The sequence below is a fragment of the Pan troglodytes genome, chromosome 1 (assembly GCF_028858775.2).
Source record: "Pan troglodytes isolate AG18354 chromosome 1, NHGRI_mPanTro3-v2.0_pri, whole genome shotgun sequence".
Classification (NCBI taxonomy): domain Eukaryota; kingdom Metazoa; phylum Chordata; class Mammalia; order Primates; family Hominidae; genus Pan; species Pan troglodytes.
This window is the reverse complement of record NC_072398.2, coordinates 41,901,548-41,921,962: the sequence shown is the minus strand read 5'-3', so window position 1 is coordinate 41,921,962 and position 20,415 is coordinate 41,901,548. Positions and strand designations below refer to the sequence as shown.

At 36.4% G+C, this 20,415-nt stretch overlaps 1 protein-coding gene across 1 annotated transcript; it reads left to right on the top strand.

The window, feature by feature from the left end:
* Positions 1 to 1,482: 1,482 nt before the first annotated feature.
* Positions 1,483 to 19,999, top strand: LOC743313 (C4b-binding protein alpha chain-like; the record flags this gene model as incomplete). Its single annotated transcript, XM_016949909.3, is given in 11 exon segments — positions 1,483 to 1,690; positions 2,632 to 2,811; positions 3,370 to 3,399; positions 7,915 to 8,109; positions 9,653 to 9,835; positions 11,169 to 11,204; positions 11,207 to 11,371; positions 14,693 to 14,893; positions 17,397 to 17,564; positions 18,570 to 18,745; positions 19,683 to 19,999. Coding segments are annotated over 11 exon segments (1,791 nt in total), but the record flags the coding sequence as incomplete, so codon positions are not given.
* Between the last annotated feature and the right edge of the window lie 416 nt (positions 20,000 to 20,415).

Sequence of the window (20,415 nt, the reverse complement as noted above, 5' to 3'; positions counted from 1 at the left end):
GAAGGTATGCACCTCAATACAATAAAGGCCATATATAAAAAACTCATAGCTAACATCATACTGAATGGAAAAGCTTCATATACAAATGGACCAATGGAACAGAAGAGAGCCCAGAAATAAACTTACTCACCAAAAGCCAACTGATTTTTGAAACAGGTGAGAACACATACTGGAGAAAAGACAGTCTTCAATAAATGGTGCTGGGAAAATTGGATATTCGCATACAGAAGAATGAGACTAGATCCCTACCTCTCATTATATACAAAGTCAACTCAAAATGGATTACAGACTTAAATATAAAACCCCAAACTACAAAACTACTAGAAGAAAATATAGGGGAAGTGCCCCACATCATTGGCCTATTGACTTAAATGGACATGAGTTGGCAATTCATATAATTAAGGACAGATGGCTATATGAAACCATCTCAACTTACCTAAGGTTTCAGAACAAAAGGTGAAATCCTATATTTCACTGCAAGTTAATTTTATATATCACTTTGGGTCATACTTCTTAAGTAACTTGTTTCTGAAGTAAACTTAGGATATGTGAGGGTTTTTCTCATTCAGGGGGTAAGAATGACTTTATAGAGATCTCGCTTTGAAGAAGTCTCTGATTAATGAATGACTGGAACCAAGAAACATAACAGTAATACTACTTATTGTTTGTGGTTGTTGGTAAAAACCATACTTAAAAAATTCTGAATGACCCAACGGATTTTTGCTTTTGTTGACAGTTGCCATAAGAAAATCATATAGATGGATGGATAGATATAGATAGATATATGATTCATAGAGACATCTCCAACTGTTTTCCTCTGTCTTGTCATTTTCTTGCTTTTCTTAAGCTTTCTCTTTCTCCTATAACTCTTCTGTCATTTCCTTGTTCAGATAATTTCCTTGGCTCACTTGGCCAATTGCTATAGTCTTCTTAACCAATCTCCCTGTCTCTTCTCTCTGCCTCTTTCAATCTACCTTGTATACATCTGCCATAATAGTCTTTCAAAAACACAGTAATCATGTCACTTGAAAAAAGTGTATGTATATTCCCTAGTTTCAAGCTCCCAATCTTGGTATTGAAAACCTGATCAAATCCAGTTCTAACCTGCCTCTCTATCTTTAACTATCATCTTCTATCAGGAATTCCTTATCTTCTAATCAATCTGAAGTACTAATTACTATTTTCAAGAAATAACCTTTACCTTCTCACTGCTGTGCTTTTACTTAATTTTTACTATTGCCATAAAATATTCCACATTTAACACTCCAAATTTCACAGCAATATCTACTACCTCTGTACAGTTCACCCCAGATCTCTGGAATTTACTGGTCTCCTGAATATGCTCCTGTTACAGAAAATACAAGCTATCTTTTATTACAAAAATTTAACGCCTTTTCTTCTACATTTGATTATAATCTCCTTGAAAACAGTTCCCATTTTATTCTTCATAGTACTTTATGACAGGTAAGAATTCAATGACTGTTTATTAAGTTGAGTTCTTTCAGCAGAAAAACACTGAAGAGGCATCAGATCATGCACTCCCAGAGACCTCCACTTGCACTCCTTGAGGGCTCCACCCTCGATAGAAAAGGAGAAATCGCAGCTTCACTCGTCTCTAGGCTGTGGAAAGTCTCCAATTCAACTCTGTTCCAAATGATGCTGGTCACTGTTTTGTTGGCTACCATTCTTGGTAAGTAGTGGGGAGACAGGCCAGATGACCAGCATGCAACTGAGTTCATCACACACCCTATTTTAAGAGGTGTCTAAGAGATCTTTAACATTATGGAATATATTTGACCACCTGGAATTTGGGAAACATGCTATAAACTAAAAAAAGAAAATCTTGTTTTATAGACCGTCCTGATGCTCCCTTTTAGAATTTTTCTCTCCAGGAAACTCTGAACAACTTAACATTGAAACAATCATGACTTGTAATAAATGTGTATTATCTGCCAGCCTGGCCATGAACTCTCACTGCCTGTGTGGTTATTTAGAATGTAGAAGGGGTTGGTATAATTCTTCTGGGGATTTGGAAGGTCACTCAGTACTTTGTTTAATTCTTGCCAGGGAAGTAGAATTAAGATTTTATTTTTCAAGGGTTTAATGATTCTCCACCTTGTGATGCTTTTGAAAAATATTTTATTTTTTAACAGGCCATTTATTCTAAATCTAAAAGTTCCAAAAGGACATAAATGAAATGCCTCCTCATCCTTGACTGAGGCAACTAATCTTGCATAATGCTATTATTAGTAGAAAATATGTTTCTGCTAAGGCAGGAGGTAGAGTCATATGGCATGGCATAGCCACCTATATTCTGAGCAGACAGATGTGGGCAATCTGATAGAATGATGAAAATTAAGTCTATTCATTCACTTTCTAATAAATTAGCACTTATACAGTCAAAGATGGACAAACTTTTCCTGCCTTTACTCATTATTGTTGTCATTATCATTACTCAACAAATGTGTATTATTGATCACTTACTGCGCTCATTGAACAATGACACAATAGGAGTTATGATGAAAGAGAAAATCATGGTCTCTGCTCTAGAAAACTTAGTACTCGGACATCGAGCCATTGTGTCCCAGGATATAACTGTTGATGTTCCTTGCCATTTTTTTGTGTGTGCAGGTGACTGTGGTCCTCCACCCGAGTTACCATTTGCTTTTCCAATAAATCCGTTGTATGATACTGAATTCAAAACTGGAACTACTCTGAAGTACACCTGCCACCCTGGGTATGGTAAAATCAATTCAAGTCGACTGATTTGTGATGCCAAAGGCTCGTGGAACTATAGTATCTTTTGTGCAAGTAAGTATCAACATTTATTTTTCTCACCTTTACTTTTTTTCCCAGAAAGTTCTTTTAGGAACTTAATGAATTACTTAATTCATATGAAAATCTTCTATCAAAACAGTTCAAAATTAACATCATCTATAGTATTTAGAAGAAATCAGTTGGGAATACACTTGGACATATTTTTCGAACAGTTAGAATATAGCATCTGCTTCCCTTTTCCTTCTGTTTCCCTGTGACGAAGGTCATATATTTTCGAGAGCATACATTTTTATGGACAACTGGTCAATAAATACATCCAGTATTATCACAGTGGTCTAACTGAGCAAATGAAACTAAGTGAAGTTTTTTTTTCTCTTCTTAAAATGTGTCAGAAAAATGAGATATATGTTTATATTTTTTTTTCTCAAAGCAAAATATTAACGAGTCAGAATAAGAAATAAGCATTGAAAAATATCTCTAGGTCTATCTGGAAGCAGGAGTTAAAGTTAGTGAACCAGACTTTTTTTTCCCCTAATGTTCTATTTTGTGAGTAATTGGAATCACGAGTCATTATTTTAATTTTCCTCCTAGAGAAACGATGCAGAAATCCAGAATTAATCAATGGGATAGTAGAAGTTAAAAAAGATCTTCTCCTTGGTTCAACCATAGAATTCAGCTGCTCAGAGGGGTGAGTATAAGGCAACCTAGAAGCAATAATTTCCTTTTCAATTAATTTTTATAAGGAGTTAATACATTTATATGTTTCAAAAATAAAAGTGGCATAAAAAGGTATACATCAATAATTCTTACTTCCACCCCATCCTCATTCATCCCATTTCTCTCTGCCCTCTGACAGAAAATGACATTGATTAGTTTCAGATTTATCCCTTTAGTGTTTACTTCTATAAATACAAGTGAGTACAAGTATTTTTGTCAATACTTTTCCCTCTTTATTATACAGAAGATACCTGACTGCATACATCGTTTCGAACCCTGCTTTTGTTTTTTTCACTTACAACATTGCTATGGACTGAATTTTTTTGGTATTCCCTCAAAATTCATATCTGAATTCCCAGTGTGATGGTATTTGGAGATGGGGCCTTTGGGAGGTCATTAGGTCATGGGAGCGGAGTCCTCATGTGGGGATTAGTGTCCTTATAAAAAGGTGTGAGAGAGCTTTCTCTCTCTGTCTGTCTCTCTGTCTCTCTCTCTCTCTCTCTCTGTCTTTCTCTCTCTGTCTCTGTCATGTGAGGACACAGCAGGAAGGCAAACCATCTGCAAACCAGGAAGTAGGCCCTCACCAGAACCTAACTATGTTGGTACCCTGATCTCAGACTTCCTAGCTTCCAGCACTGTGAGAAATAAATTTCTGTTGTTTAAGCCATCCAGTCTATGGTATTTTGTTATAGCAACCAGAAATAACTAAGACAAATATGTACTAGAGATCTTTGACATTCATGCACCAAGTGTGTCCTCATTCTCTCTCTCTGTCTGTGTGTATATGTATGTTTACAGCTGTATAGTTTTCTAACGCATGTATCGTAGCTTATCATAGTTTATTTAATGATTCCTACTGATGGATTTTTGTGTGTTTCCAATCTTTTCCTGTTACATACAATGTCCTGATGCATACTTTTTATATATGTTATGTTATATATATTAATATAGAGAGATGTTTGTAGGACGAATTCCCAGAAGTGGGATTGTTGGATCAGAGAGAAGATGCTTTGAAATTTTGCTAAATATTGCCAAATTGCTCTTTATAAACTGTAAAATTTTGTAACGTAAACAAACGCCTGTGTCTTTACCTCTGTGATTTACTATTTTTGAATTTTTTGCCTATTAAAAAGAGAAAACAAAATCTCTGTATAGTATTTTTTAAGTTTTTTATTTTTTTCAGACCTCTCAGGGGTGAAAAACTTTTTATTTTGAGGTAAGTATAGGTTCACATGCAAATATTAAAAAAATACAGAAAGAATCCATATCTTTCTCTAGATGGCCTTTGCATTGTCTTGGCATCATTTATTAATAAGTCTACATCTAATCCATGTGAGAGAACATCTTTTAAAAATACGTATTTAATTCTTCAGCGTATATTAGTCTTTTTTAGATGTTCTATTCAATGCTTTTAGTCTTTCTGTATATTCACACAACCAGTTCCTTTCTCTTGAATTTTTAGTGTGCAACATCACTTAGAGGTATCCGCCTGACTGTTCTGTTTTTATAGAGTTTTCCTATGTTTGCTTGTTTGTATTTCTATATGAACTTTTAAATTGGTTGATTTTTACTTTTAATCAATTGTATTAAGCTTTTAAATGAACTTTAAGAGAATAGACATTTTATGATCTTGCATCTTGCCAGCCAAGACTTTCCATTTGTCCTAGTTGTCTATGTGTGTGTGGCTGTGTGTGTGTGTTTCAGGACTGTTTTAAAGTTTTCCCCATTTACATTTTTCAATTCTTATGTTTGGTCTCTGCTATCTTATTTTATTTTTGTCTTATTTTTGAGATTGCAAATGGTGTCTCTTCTTCCATTATATCTCCTAACAATTTTTATTCGTATATATGGAAACTACTTATTTCTATATATTAATATCATATCTCAGCTAATGCCTTGAATTTCCTTATTACTTATAATAGTCTATCAGTTGGTGATATGGCTTGGCTTTGTCCCCACCCAAATCTCATTTTGAACTGTAGCTCCCGTAATTCCCACGTGTGGTGGAAGGGACCCCGTGGGAGATAATTGAATCATGGGGGGGGCGGTTTCCCCCTTATTGTTCTCATGGTGATGATTAAGTCTCACGAAATCTGATGATTTTATAAGGGGTTTCCCCTTTCACTTAGCACTCATTCTTTCTTGCCTGCTGCCATGTAAGACATGCCTTTTCCCTTCCGCCAAGATTTTGAGGCTTCCTCTGCCACGTGGAACTGTCAGTCCATTAAACCTCTTTTTCTGTATAAACTACCCAGGCTCAGGTATGTCTTTATCAGCAGTGTGAAAACGGACTAATACGGTCGGATTTTCTTGGGATTTCCAGATATGTAATTATGTCATCTGAAAATAATGATTCTGTTATTTTCTCTTTTCCAATTTTTGTATTTCTAATTCCTTTTTCTTATGTACTTATGCTAGCAATTATCTCAAATAAAAAATTGATACCAGTTATTTTTCTCTTATACTTGACTCTAGCAGAAATGAATAGCATTTTCTTCCTAAATTTAGTGGAGCTGTAGCTGCACTGATTCCTGTTATATTGAACATTTTTGGCCAAAACTAATTGTTGATTATTTTTCAAATGCCATTTTAGTGACTATCAAGATGATGGTTTATTTTTCTTAATAGATTTATTAATATCATGTATATATTAGTCTGCTCGGGCTTTCATAAAAAAATACCAAAATCCCACGGGCTGGGACAGTTCTGGAGTCTAGAAGTCTCAGAACAAGGTCCCACAGGTTTTGGTTCCTGTTGAGGGCTCCCCACCTGGGTTGCAGATGGCTGGTTGTCTTCTCACTGTGTCCACACATGATCTTTCCCTGGTGTCAGCATGAGGGTGCAGGGACTGCAAGTGGGAGATCTTTGTGGTGTTTTTTCTTATAAGGACCCTAATCTTACTGGATCAGGGCTCCACCCTTCTGAACATTAATTACTTACTTATGCAAATATAGCTACACTAGGGGGTTAGGGCTTCCACATATAAATTTTGAGGAGATAGATACATTCAGTCCATAACAAGTTATTCTATATTAATATATTTCCTAATTTTGAAGGATCCTTTTATTCTTTAAATAAAACTATACTATTTGGTCATTGTATAATTTTCTTTTTAAAGTGTTCCTGGACTCTGTTTGATAATATTTTATTCAGGAACTTATTATTGATATTCAGAGTAAATTTTTTTTTAAAGGCAAAAGGTCCTAGAATAAAGACTGGGACTTGTCAAGAGCAAGAACAATGAGATGATAATCAGGAAGTTAGGAACTTATGAGTTCCTAAGGAACTCTCAGGTTTATGAGAGTAAGCCAAGCTCTAGAAGCCAGAAAAAAGATTCAAATTAGAGGTCAGAGTACTAGTACACATCAGTAATGTGTCTTGCTCATTTATTTAAAGGAAACTACATAACAAACTCAAGTGAACCACTTACTTGTTTTGAACTGCTTGATTTATAGCTTGTTAGGGAAAGAGTGTAAGATTTAAGACAAGTCCTCAGATTTTAGGTGTAAAACTTGTTGTGTTCTCTTTTTATTCATTTTGGATGGGTACCATGTGATACAAAGAAAAAGCTTAAGTTGCTTAGACAAGCTAGAGCATTTTAAAATTGAACAAATAAACCCTTCGCTTGATATGAGAAAATGTAACTGCAAGTTGGCCTAAATGGTAATTAGTAATCAAGACAGCATTATTTTTTCATTTTAAAATATTTAATAAAAATTTGTTTCTTTTTTTCTTTAACAGGAGAAAATTACAGTGTTTATTCATGCAACATACATGTGGGAGAGCTTGGTGATGAGTAACTCAAAGGGAGTGATTAGAATTTGGGGCTTATATACCATTTTAGTAGGTGAAGGGAGAAAGGCACTTATGAGAAACAAATGACTTTCTAGAAAGATAAATACATTTTCAGGAGAACAAACAGGAGATAAGAAAGTTAGTAAAAATATATATGTTTTAAATGTTTACTTTAGGTTCAGGGGTACATGTGCAGGTTTGTTATATAGGTAAACTCATGTCATGGGGATTTGGTATGCAGATTATTACATCACACATGTACTAAGCATAGTACTCAATATTTATTTTTTTCTGATTTGTCCAAAACCTCATAGACAATTTATGTCTAGAGTAAATGAATTCCACTAAAATGTTTGACCTATCTTATTTAGATTTTTCTTAATTGGCTCAACCACCAGTCATTGTCAGATCCAAGGTAAAGGAGTTGATTGGAGTGATCCTCTCCCAGAATGTGTAAGTAAAACTTTTTTTTTCTGACCTGACTACAAACCTAAACTACTTTAGGTAATAACACTGCTGTGAAATCTCACTGCTTCTTTTACCCTCCGTTAGAATTTGCATGAATTTTCGATTTAACCCAATGCCTACCCTGAGTGTTTCTTTCTCTTCACTCACTCACCTCAGTTGCCAAGTGCGAGCCCCCTCCAGACATCAGGAATGGGAAGCACAGCGGTGGAGATCAAGAATTCTACACATATGCCTCCTCTGTCACCTACAGCTGCAACCCCTACTTCTCACTCATAGGCAACGTCTCCATCTCCTGCACCATGGAGAATAAAACAATAGGTGTCTGGAGCCCAAACCCTCCTATCTGTGAAAGTAAGTCAGAATGATTAGTTCTGCTTTGATCTCTTTTATTTGTTTAAAAACAAAAGGAAGGCATATTTATTAGGGAAGATGGAATGATTCAAAGAGAAACTAATCACTGCAATGATGGAGTCATTCATTTGTTCAACTAATCTTGTTACATGCTGTATCAGTCAGAATAGCATAGGCTGTGCTGCAGTAGTAATCAACACCTAAATCTCAAGGCCTTTATATAGTAAAAGTTTTTTTCAAGTTTCTTCTTAGTGCACTGCTAGCCTGGGAAACTCCCTAGGGCAGCTGTCACTTATATGGTAATCCAGATTGTTTAGATCTTTGACACCTCCATGTCAAAACTTCCACAATTAGTTCAGCGGGAGAAGAGAACAAGGAAAGTCAGTCTCTGGCTCTTCAGTTCTTTGACCTGGAAGTGACATATATCACTTGCCATTACAGCCTTTTGACCAGAACTAGTTCCTTATTTCCGCCTAATACAGAATAACCGGGAAACACTGTCTTTTGTTTACCTTACAATAACTGGAAGTATGGGTGGACACTAACAATGTCAACCATGCATGCCTAAGGAGCAAACAAACCACCAACACCAGCAGGTAATAAAGGTAATAAAACACAATGAAAGAAAGTACTTTCCCTTGGCCTCTCTATGGAAGCCAGAAGAGATGTTATGTCAATATCAGTAATGATTCAGCTTGCTGGTTTAGGACATTATTCTTTACTGCAAATAAAGTGCCTAAAAACCATAGTATCACATATTGTTTTGACTCAGTACAGGACACAGCCAATGCCGGGGTGAGAGAGAGCATAACAGTGAAAAGACTGCAAGAAGTGGAAAAGGCAGGAGCTGAGGCTGGATAAGTTAGTAGGGGCCAGGTTACGAAAGCTTTGTGTGTCACTTTCAGGAGTTTGGAATGAAAGAAAAGGGAAGACATTAAAAGGACAATGTGAAGTGAAACAAAACATAACTAATAGGCACCTGTTGCAACCTTTCAGCCAGGAAGTGAAAGTGGCTTCAACTGTAGCCACAGCAGTGAGCCTGGAGGAAAGTTGAGGAAGTATAGAGGAATTAAGATGGCAGGATTGACAGGACATGATGACTAACATGATGTGGGGTGAAGGCGGCTTGTTCTCTGCTTATGGAGGTGCAGCACAGATTTCCCGATACCCTGGCTGCCTCTGCATGACACCATATCATTACCATGGGTCACTGACCCCCAACCAAAATCATCCAGGAAATTAGGCCATTTAATGGAAGGATTTGGAGACATTGAGATTTGGACTTCAGGGTTTAGATATTGCCCATTCTTATTGATGAGAAAGTTGGAGGACTTTACATGACTAACATGATGGGACCTCATTTTGCTGAGGTTTCTGGCAACTGAAAGGAAGTATACAAATCTCCAAAATGTTTTCTTTGTTCAGCGCCTATTAAATATATATTTGTATCAGGCCCTCCTTGAAGCCATGCCAACAGTTACAGTCACATCTTTACTGCCATTTCTCTCTGATAACTCAGATGTCTTTTTGTATGCTTCTTTAGAAATTGTCTGTCGTCGACCACAGATTCCAAAGGCAATCTTTGTTTCTGGATTTGGACCCCTCTATACTTACAAAGACTCTACTATGGTTAACTGTGAGGAACGTTATATCCTCAGAGGCAGCAGTTTAATCTATTGTGAAACGAATAATGAGTGGTATCCTTCTGTTCCCTCTTGCGTATCCAGTGAGTATGGGCTACGATGGAGTTCCAATATTTGGATCTAAAACTATCCTGACATATAGGTGTGGCATGCTCACAGGCACAAGCCAACTCTACTCCCAATAATCATTTTAAGATAAATTAATACTTTTCTTGTTAAAAGGAAGATTTTTTTGCTAATAATCTCTTAGTGCTATTGGAAGAATTCCAAATATATAGTCATGAGACCAATGACTTCATAGATATTGTAGACTTATATATTTGCTATAAAAATTTTCCAGGAGACAATAGTAAAGTGTTTCAGTCTAACAAAATCAATGTATTATGAGAATTTTTTGAACAATGGAAGTAAGATCCCTTTAAGACAGTTCTTTTTTATAATTTGCACAGAAATGCTCTATGGGCCAATATTGGTCTTGAGACCTTCATGTTGTAAATACATACGGATCATTTATAACATTAATGATTTATTGCTAACATTTAGTGAGCATTTTCTATGTTATAAACACTGTTCTAAGTGCTTTACATCAATTAACTCATTCAATATTGACAACTATTCCAAGAAGTTGCTATTTTTTATCCAATTTTAATGGTGAGAAAACCGAAAAAGAAAGATTAAGTAACTGGCACAAGCTCACATAGTTAATTGGAGGTGGAAGCCACCACTACATTGTGGTTTATCTAGTCTCTTCTGCTATCACATGAACTTAGGTGCCATTCAAAATGTGTAGTAATGAAATTCAATAAATACACAATTTGACAGACACATATCCTCTCCTTGATTCACACTGACCTTTAGCATATTGTTGAATAGAAAAAAAAAAATACAAGACGAAAGGCCCAGCTGCAAAAGTTATATGGGGCTTGGTTTGAGGCCAAAGCATGAAGTTGCAGATGATAGTGTCATGATGTCAAGAAGAATGCCTCTTATTTTAATTCCCCATTAGGCAATGAGATTAGAAAGTCATTCTCATCTTGGAGCAAATTTTTGCTGTGTCTTTCTAGTGATCCTAATTCTTCCCCTGAAGACCAACCATTCTAAAGTGCAGTGATGTAAAAGGAAAACTAAGCTCCTACAGAGTTGACCCAGCACCTAGAAACTGTCCCCTTCCTACACCATGGCATGCTTCTCAGTACAGCCTCTCCAGTGGCACATGCATTTAGTAGACACATGCACTTAATAGACACTAGTCTATTGGGCAGTGGTGCTGCCGAGTCTTTTTCTGGAATTCCCATTTAATCTTTACCATCTCATTTTTTGCTGAATGACTATGTTATATCCCTTTTTTGTGACAGGCTCATGAGTCACTCTGCCATTCCCAGTAACACGTTTCTTTCACCCTTGTGCTTTCTTTATGAGTGAATGGTTGCACTGACCTACCGGACATTTCCTATCTTCCTGGGAGAGAAATGACTACAACCTAAGTGATCACGAAATATTTGAAATTGGAACTGAGTTGAAATATCTATGTAAACCTGGCTATAGACCTGTTTTAGATGAGCCTCTGACTGTGACTTGTCAGGAAACTTTGACATGGACATCTTCCAATGAGTGTGAGAGTAAGAAGACTTGAACTTTGTTTTGTGTATATATGTGTGTGTATCTTCTTTGATATTGAAAATGTTGAGCACAATCCTTGAAATTTGCTGAGACTTGCTTCACTTCATAGCATATAGTTAATTTTTATAAATGTTCTGTGTGCACTTGAAAAGATGCATATTTTGCAGTTGTTGGGTGCAATGTTACATATACATCAATTAGATCTAATTTTAATGGTTTTGTTCAAATCTATTTCCATATTTATATTTATTTCTTGTCTACTTGTTCTCTCGGTTACTAAAAAAGTTTTGTTTGTCTTTTATCTTTTCAGAGTTTTTGTTTGTTTGCTTGCTTCCTTGTTTTGAGATAGGGTCTTGCTCTGTCACCCAGGCTGGAATGCAGTGGCATGATCTCGGCTGGATGCAGCCTCAACTTCCCGGGCTTGAGCCATCCTCCTGACTCAGTAGCTGGGACTACAAGTATACACCACCACACCTGGCTCATTTTTGTATTCTTTGTAAAGATGGGGTTTTGTCATGTTGTCCAGACTGGTCTCAAACTCCTGGACTCAAGAAATTCACTCACCTCAGCCTCCCAAAGTGCTGGGATTACTGGTGTGAGCCACCACACCTGGCCATCTTTTTAGTTTTTTCAAATCATTTTTTGCTTTGTGTATTTTGAGACTACATTGCTAGATGCATACAAATTTAGAATGATATATTTTCCTGATAAATTTCACTTTTTATCATTATAAAATGACTCTATTACTATAACTGTTTTATCTTTAAAATTCTACTTTTACATTAATATAGTTCTGACATCTTTATTTGAGTTAGTGTTTACATGGTTTATCCTCTTTTAGTCTTTTGTTTTTGTACTTTCCGTAATTGTATATTTTAAGTGTATCTTGGAAGCAGGATAGAGTTGGATATTTTAATCCTACTTGACAATTTTCATTATTTAATTAGAGCACTTGTCAGTGTACAGTTAGTGTAATAATTAATATAATTGAATTTATATCTACCATCTATTTGCTATATACGTTTTTTGTTTTACATTCTTTTTTTTCCCTTCTTTTGAATTGATTTTAAATTTTTTTCCATTTTTTTACCTGGTATTTACTTGGTATTTATTTACTTTTAGCTCTTTTTATGATGTTTATACATAATTTACTACTTTTGCCTCTTCCCAGGCAATGAAAAGCCTTAGAAACCTTTAACTTGATTTATCCTGCCTGACTTATATGATTTTATTTTTCAATTCTAAATGTGTCTTAAACTCTGCATTATTATTATCATTATTACTATTGCATTATTATCTTAGTAAATCCAATTAGTTTAGATTTGTTCACATAATTACTATTTTATTCTCTTCTGATTCTTCAGTCATATCTGTTATCCCTTTCTTTTGCTTCATAAATACTCTCTAGTTTCTTTTAGTGAGAACCTGTTGATGATAAATTTCTCTCTTTGTTTTTCTCAATGTGCCTTTATTTCACCTTAATATTTGAAGATATAGTTGCTGGATATAAACTTCTAGATTGGCAATTATTTTCCGTGGTCATGTGAAAGATTTCATTCCATGGTCTTCTGCCTTTCATTGTTTCTGTCAAGAATTTTGCTATTAGTCATACTGTTGATCATGTGAAGGTTTTCTATTTTTTCTGATTGCTTTTAAGATGTTCTTGCCTTTATTTTGTGGCAGTTTTTGTCTGATATGTCTGGGTTGGTTTCTTTGTGTTTAGCCTTTTTGAGATTTAGGATATTTCTAGAATATGAGGTTTGATGCCTTTCACTGATTTTGGAAAATTTTTCAACTTCAAATACTTCAATATTATAAATAAGTATTTTCTTTGAGTACAATTTCAGCCCTATTTTCACTCTTCTACTGATACTTTGGCTACATTTATGTTAAGCTTTTATACTGAATCTTCTATATTTCCTGTGCTCTTACCTGTGTTTTTACTTTTTGTTTCTCAGTATTTTACTATGAATATAAATTAAGTTCACTAATTCTCTCTTCATTGATGTATTATCTGATATTAATTATGAGTTGAATTCTTAACTTTATTGTTTTTTCACTTTCAAGATTCCCATTTGTAGTGGATTTGTAGTATTGATATTGACTTTTCTACCAAAATTCTCAATGTTGTATTTTATTTCCTTCTACATAACAAAGCAAAGTGGCTTTTAAGTCAATGTTTAGAACTTCATTTTCTGGATCCTCTCAGATCTGTTAGCATTGTCTCTTGCTTTCTTTGGCTTTTTAATAACCTTGTCTGGTCTCCTGTTTGCTTGTGGCAGGTAGTAAGGGGCATTAAGGGCTTTGAATGACCCAAATCCAATCAGGGAATGTAATGATACAAGCCTGGGCTTCAATACTTATTATAGATAGTTGGTCTATTTTTGGTTTATTCTTACTTCAAGGTATAGTTCTAAAGATTCCCAAGAACTGTGGGTTACCAGCAATCAATCCCCACTACCACACACACATTGAGTTCTGATCAGCTTCTTAGCCACTAAGTTGTATTTTGGGGGAGGAGAATTATTGTATACTTCTAGATATATATTAAAAAGCAGCTCTACATTCCTGGTACACATTGGGTATCTTTCTTTCTCATTAAAAGAACAACTAAGACAATTAAGGTCTTAGCACCTGAATTCTTTCTTCATGGATTAACTGCCCCCACTCCCCACCATGTTTTTCTACTTGTTATCAAAGAGAAGGTGAATCTAAATTGCTTAGCTCATTACTGCCAAAATCAACACTTCGTTTTAAGGACTTCTAATGAAGAAACACGGTTGGAGGGAAATTAAGTAATAGCACTTCAACCAAACAATGGCAGAATTTGGAGAAGATGCTTGGTCTAACTCTTCCCTCAACTTCTTTGTTTCTTTCTTTCTCTTTCTCTCTTTAAATTTTGGCAAAAGCACTTAACATGAGATCTACCCTTTCAATAAGTTTTTCAGTGTATAATATAGTACTGTTAATTATAGGCACTATTTGTACAGCAGATTTCTAGAACTTATTAATCTTGCACAACTGAAACTTTATACCTGTTGAACAACTGGGGAGTTGTTTCCCCTCCCTCCTCCAGCCTCTGGCACCCACCATTCTACTCTCTGCTTCTATGAGTTTGCCTTCAGATATTAACATCTTCTATAAGGTGGAATCAGGTCTTCAGCCAAAGGTGTGTCCCCCTGATTGATTTACTAAATGTGAATAACATTTAAAAATTTTTAAAAAAATTTTTGTGAGTACATAGTAGTTGTATATATTTATGGGGTACATGAGATATTTTGATACAGACATGTAATGTTGAACATTTTTTAATCCATCAGGGGTATGTTGCCCAACACCAGATCTGGAGAATATCAGAATCATAAATGAAAGGAGGTATTTCACTGGTAGATGTGTCTATGCCTATGGAGACTATATTTCATATATGTGTGATGAAAGCTATTACCCTATTTCTGTTGACGGGGAGAGTTCATGCCACACAGATGGCACATGGAAGCCTAAAATGCCAGCATGTGAGCCAGGTAAGAATATTGAGAGAACCTGTCATAATCATTTCCTAGATTCCCCAAATGATTCCACTTGGTTCCACAAAAGATCGAAGTACTTAAAACTAACTGAATTTGAGGTTGTTCCTCCAAGAAGCATTGTGCAAAAAGGATCACAGATACACATCACTAGCACCATGCAAGGCAGCTATAGAACAAAATATGTTGGAAGACAAACTTACAGGAGAAATTTTCTTTTAAGAGAAAAAAGTAGAATTGATGAAGTCTTTCAGTCTCATTTTGTCATTTTCCTGCATGTATACTGACGTTTTAGTAAAGAGGGACACTACCTCACAATGCTCCATATTTATAAGTCAAGGGAGAAAACATGATTTACATATTGTGTAATAATGGAAGCTCCAGGTTGAAGAAGTGCTCTGTTAGGGAGAGTCTTGAAGCCTAGCGGCTGACGGTGTCAGCCTTTTCTTTCCTTGCTTTAACTCAGACCTACTGAACCACCTCTCTGTTGAAATACCACGAAGGAGAAGAAATAAGCATCTAAGGTGATAAACATCTGTCTCTTATCAGGATAAGACACTGAAAATGTTATTATTATGGAAGTATCTTCATTATGAAAGACTCTTCACATCAACACGATGGTGATTACTCGGTACTATAGTTTGGGTTTCTCTAAAAGCAAAGCTTGAGAAAATGACTTGGGAGCCAGTAGTTTATTTTGGAGGTGATTCTAGGAGGTAGGAGTAAGAGATGAGGGAGAGACAAGGGGAATCAGCAAAGGTGACTATTATAAGCAGCAGGGGCTCAATTCTTTGGGACCACAGAGAAGTGTAAGGAATGCCTTTCATAATTATCTATCTGAAGGATGGGAGACTGGGACATTTATCCACTACTTTCTGTTGCTCATTGGTTTAGGGTTGCCCTAAAGGGCAGTAACCGCTTCAGTAATTTAGTCAGTAACTGAGCCTCAATTGCAACTGTGCTCTTTCAGCTGCAAAGGAGGCTCCAAAGTAAGACTGACAGATTCACATTGAATGCTTTCTGTAGAACATCATCAGCGTAAATCTAAGCTTGTGTAAAATTATATATTTCATCTGCGACTGTAGTCAGAAGTCCAAAGGGACATGGCATGGGTACAAAGCATTTGTTACAATATATCCTTTGCACCACTCGATTTGTTTATGTCCCATTAATTAAACTCTATTAATTTAAGTAATCTACTGCTAACAAGTGTTATAAAAGGAAAGAACAGACATTGTGTATTGGAATAATCAAACAAAGCTTCATGGAGAAGTGGGACTTGAGATAACAATTAGAGAAGGTAAGTAGATGCTAATAAAGGGGAGTCCCAGGAGGAAATATTAATATATAGAAGTGGAAATGTACATGACAAGTTTAGGGAAGGAGGAGTTGACTAGTTTGGTTAAACAGAAATAGTGCTAGATGGGGCCCAGTGCGGTGGCTCATGCCTGTAATCCCGTAACTTTGGGAGACTGAGGTGAGCGGATCACCTGAGGTCACGATTCGAGACCAGCCTGGCCAATGTGGTGAAACCCCATCTCTACTAAAAATACAAAAATTAGCCGGGTGTGGTGGCGCATGCCTGTAATCGTAGCTACTTGGGAGGCTGAGGTACGAGAATTGCTTTAACTTGGGAGGCAGAGGTTGCAGTGAGCCAAGACCATGCCACTTCACTCCAGCCTGGGTGACAGAGTGAGACTCCATCTCAAAAGAAAAAAAAAAATAGTGCTAGATGAATTTGAAGGATCTATGAAAAAGGCCAATAGAGGTATTTGTATTTTTTCATATGTCCATGGTTTGTTAAAGATGCTGATTATTTTATTTTTAGAAAATAGAGCATTTTAAAATCCCCGTCGCTTAGTTTTAATCTTCGGAGGCAATCATCCTTCAACACAGGACTTCCTTTGACATTCTCAGGGCTCTAAATTTGTTGCAATTTTTCATTCAAGAGTTCCTGAAACTTGAAAGTTCCCTTCTAGTGTGACTACCCCAGCATTTCATATTACTTATGTCAACACTGAAATCATTGTTTAAATTGTAAGATATGGTAATTATGTTCTTATGGTGTTGTAGTTATGGACAAGATTGTTTGGGGATCCTGCAGTTATTCAGGGCCTTTACAACTATTCCTTTACTTAGCCTTACTTCTATTGAGAATGATTTTCATTTAATATGACTCTCTATGGTTGAATTCATGCTTTCGTACCAAAGCTCATTTAATTTCCCTAAGCAGTGAAATATTTTAGTGATCATGTACACAAAAACCAAGAAACGTCCTACAAAATGGAGAATTCTCTCAACCCAAGAGTTGCTTTCATTCACATCAAGCTTTTCTCTAGATTCTCAGCCTGAAAGCAGTAGAAATGTTGAGTTGTGTCAAGATACCCTATGGAAAAAGGATTTGGATGGGAACATTTGAATCTCCTACAGATCATTCAGATTTGGGGAGATTAATCTGAAACTATGAGTTCATGCTCTCCTCTCTCTCTCATCATCCAAGTTTGCAGTTACCCTCCCAGTATTGCCCATGGACACTACAAGGAAGTTATTTTAATAACTCCTTATCCTGAGGCTACATATGAATGTGATGAAGGATATGTTTTGGCTGGATTTGCTACAATCTACTGCAAGTCTTTTCACTGGCAACATGCACCTCCTCAATGTAAAGGTAACTCCAACTCAACTCATAATCCATAGAAGATAGAATTAGAAAATATTAATGGCAATGTTTCCTATTAATCAAAGGCAGCATAAATTTTGTCTTTATTTATTTATTCATACTATTTAAATTATGCCTGATATATTTTAAAAAGTAATTGACAGGTATATTGAAAATGAACTTTACTTCCTACTCCAGTCTTCCAAAAGCATAGCTTGCCCTATGTTCAGAGAGAACCACTACTACCAGGTTCTTATGTGTCTTTCCAGAATATGTTGAGACAGTATCTTTTACCTGAGAATACCTTTGTGGCTCTAGTTTTCATGAGAATCCTGAGTTAATTTCAACTACTCAAGAAAGAGGAATCTCAAGTGTTAATTCCCAAATTATGAAGTGTTGGAAATCTCCACAAAAACTTCATGATGGTCACCATTTCCCCATGATAGTTACATTTCCACTTTTGATTACCTGATGGTGGTGCTGTTGGTAAACCTGCTGTAGAAACAAGACGAATCAAGTAAGGCTCTGTCTCTTGATTGTGCTTGGAGCTTTCATCATTCTGCTAATAATCACCACTGGCTCTGTTTAACCCAGGAAGATTATGAAGCAAGAACAATGGAAAGTACATATCAAGAATCCACAAATCAAGGCTGTGGGGTGCAGCAATTGAGAGCACCAATGCTTACCACTTATAAGCTATGTGATACTGAGGAAATATTTAACTTTTCAGTTTCCTTGCTGGTAAAATTGTGATAATAATAGTATCTAACTCATAGATCGGTAGCGAGGATTAAATGAGATAAGTAAAAAATTTAGCACATAGACTGACATATAGTACTTGTTCAATAAATGCTAATTATTACTGTTATAATTATTATTAAAATAAAAGCATAGAACAACCTGCAGGACCAGAATATAATTGTGAATACAATTTTGTATCCTTTTTATTATCCAATGCTGTTATGACGACTTTTTTTGAGAAACAGTGTGATCAAAAATACATTTTCATTACAGCTCTGTGTCTGAAACCAGAAATAGTGAATGGAAGGCTGTCTGTGGATAAGGATCAGTATGTTGAGTCTGAAAATGTTACCATTGAATGTGATTCTGGCTATGGTGTGGTTGGTCTCAAAAGTATCACTTGCTCAGAGAAGAGAACCTGGTACCCAGAAGTGCCCAGGTGTGAGTGGGTAAGTGGCACAATTCAAGGAAGTTCTGTGCTACCAATCCCTAAAAATAGTGGCCTCTTCCAAGGTTCTGTTCCGGTTAGCAATGGGGAGATCTGACTTTTGTCAGGAAGCATAAGTAACTTACCACAATTAGCACTTCCAAACTTGCATGGTGATAAGCCAAGAGAGACACATTTTCCTGCTCTGTGTCTAGAGCCCAAATCTCTAGACTTGAGAGTCTATTGACCCAGATGTCCTGACCCCTAGCTCTACATTTTCTACAATAAATGTTGTGCATTTGTTCCATTTCTGGTTGGTCCTCAGAACCATCCCTCAGTTGTCCTTGTGGAGGTGCTTTGCATCTCCTTTGGAGCCCAGCATCTTTTTAGCTTCAACCTGCTTGGTTGCTGCTCAAGGACAGATCTGGGCTTGGCTTGCATGTGAACACTTGCTAGGATGCACGGTCTCTCCTGATTTCCTATTTGTTCCTCAGGTCAATCTCCCTTTTGCCAGTAATGACTCTCAGAATGTACTCATCTTTATAGCAGCATGATTTATATTCCTTTGGGTATATACCCAGTAATGGGATGGCTGGGTCAAATGGTATTTCTAGTTCTAGATCCCTGAGGAATCATTCTTAGCAAACTATCGCAAGGACATAAAACAAAACACTGCATGTTCTCACTCATAGGTGGGAATTGAACAATAACACTTGGACACAGGAAGGGGAACATCAAACACCGGGGCTTGTTGTGGGGTGGTGGGAGGGGGTAGGGATAGCATTAGGAGATATACCTAATGTAAATGACGAGTTAATGGGTGCAGCACACCAACATGGCACATGTATACATATGTAACAAACCTGCACATTGTGCACATGTACCCTAGAACTTAAAGTATTAAAAAAAAAAAAAGAATGTACTCCCATCCCCTACTCATTTCTTTAAATCACTTTTAGGAGGCACCTGAAGGTTGTGAGCAAGTGCTCACAGGCAGAAAACTCATGCAGTGTCTCCCAAGCCCAGAGGATGTGAAAGTGGCCCTGGAGGTGTATAAGCTGTCTCTGGAGATTAAACAACTTGAAAAAGAGAGAGACAAATTGATGAACACCCATCAGAAATTTTCTGAAAAAGAGGAAATGAAGGACTTATTTTTCCCTTCAAATCAACATACAGAATCTTCATTCATCCACCCTACTCTTCCTTGAGCACCATCACTCTCATAAGGGTCTGGGCTAGGAGAACTTTCTTATTACTGCCAGAGAAAATGTGTAATTATTGGTAATTAGATTATTGGTAATCTAGCCTTTTGTAGCTCAAATGTCCAGTTTCCTGGACTTGAAGTGCTGGTTAATTAAATAATTATTTACCAAATATCAGTTTGTATTGTCATCTTGGTCAATATGTTGCATAAATATGACACACTCCAGTACACAAATCCACTACCTAAAGTTTCTGTAATTAACTTTGCCTCACCTTTTTCGTACCTCAGAAAGAATGGAAGCCAGGAAATTCAAACCATGTTCATACCATAATCTTTATCTGAATGCCTTTACTCTGAATCCCGCATGTGCCTACCCTTAAGCTACAGAAAAGGATACAAAACTCAAAGGATTTTCTGTAACATTACAGACAAAACCATTGTCTGTTTGATGGCCCCTGCCCATTAGTAACTCATCGCTTTACCCCTGC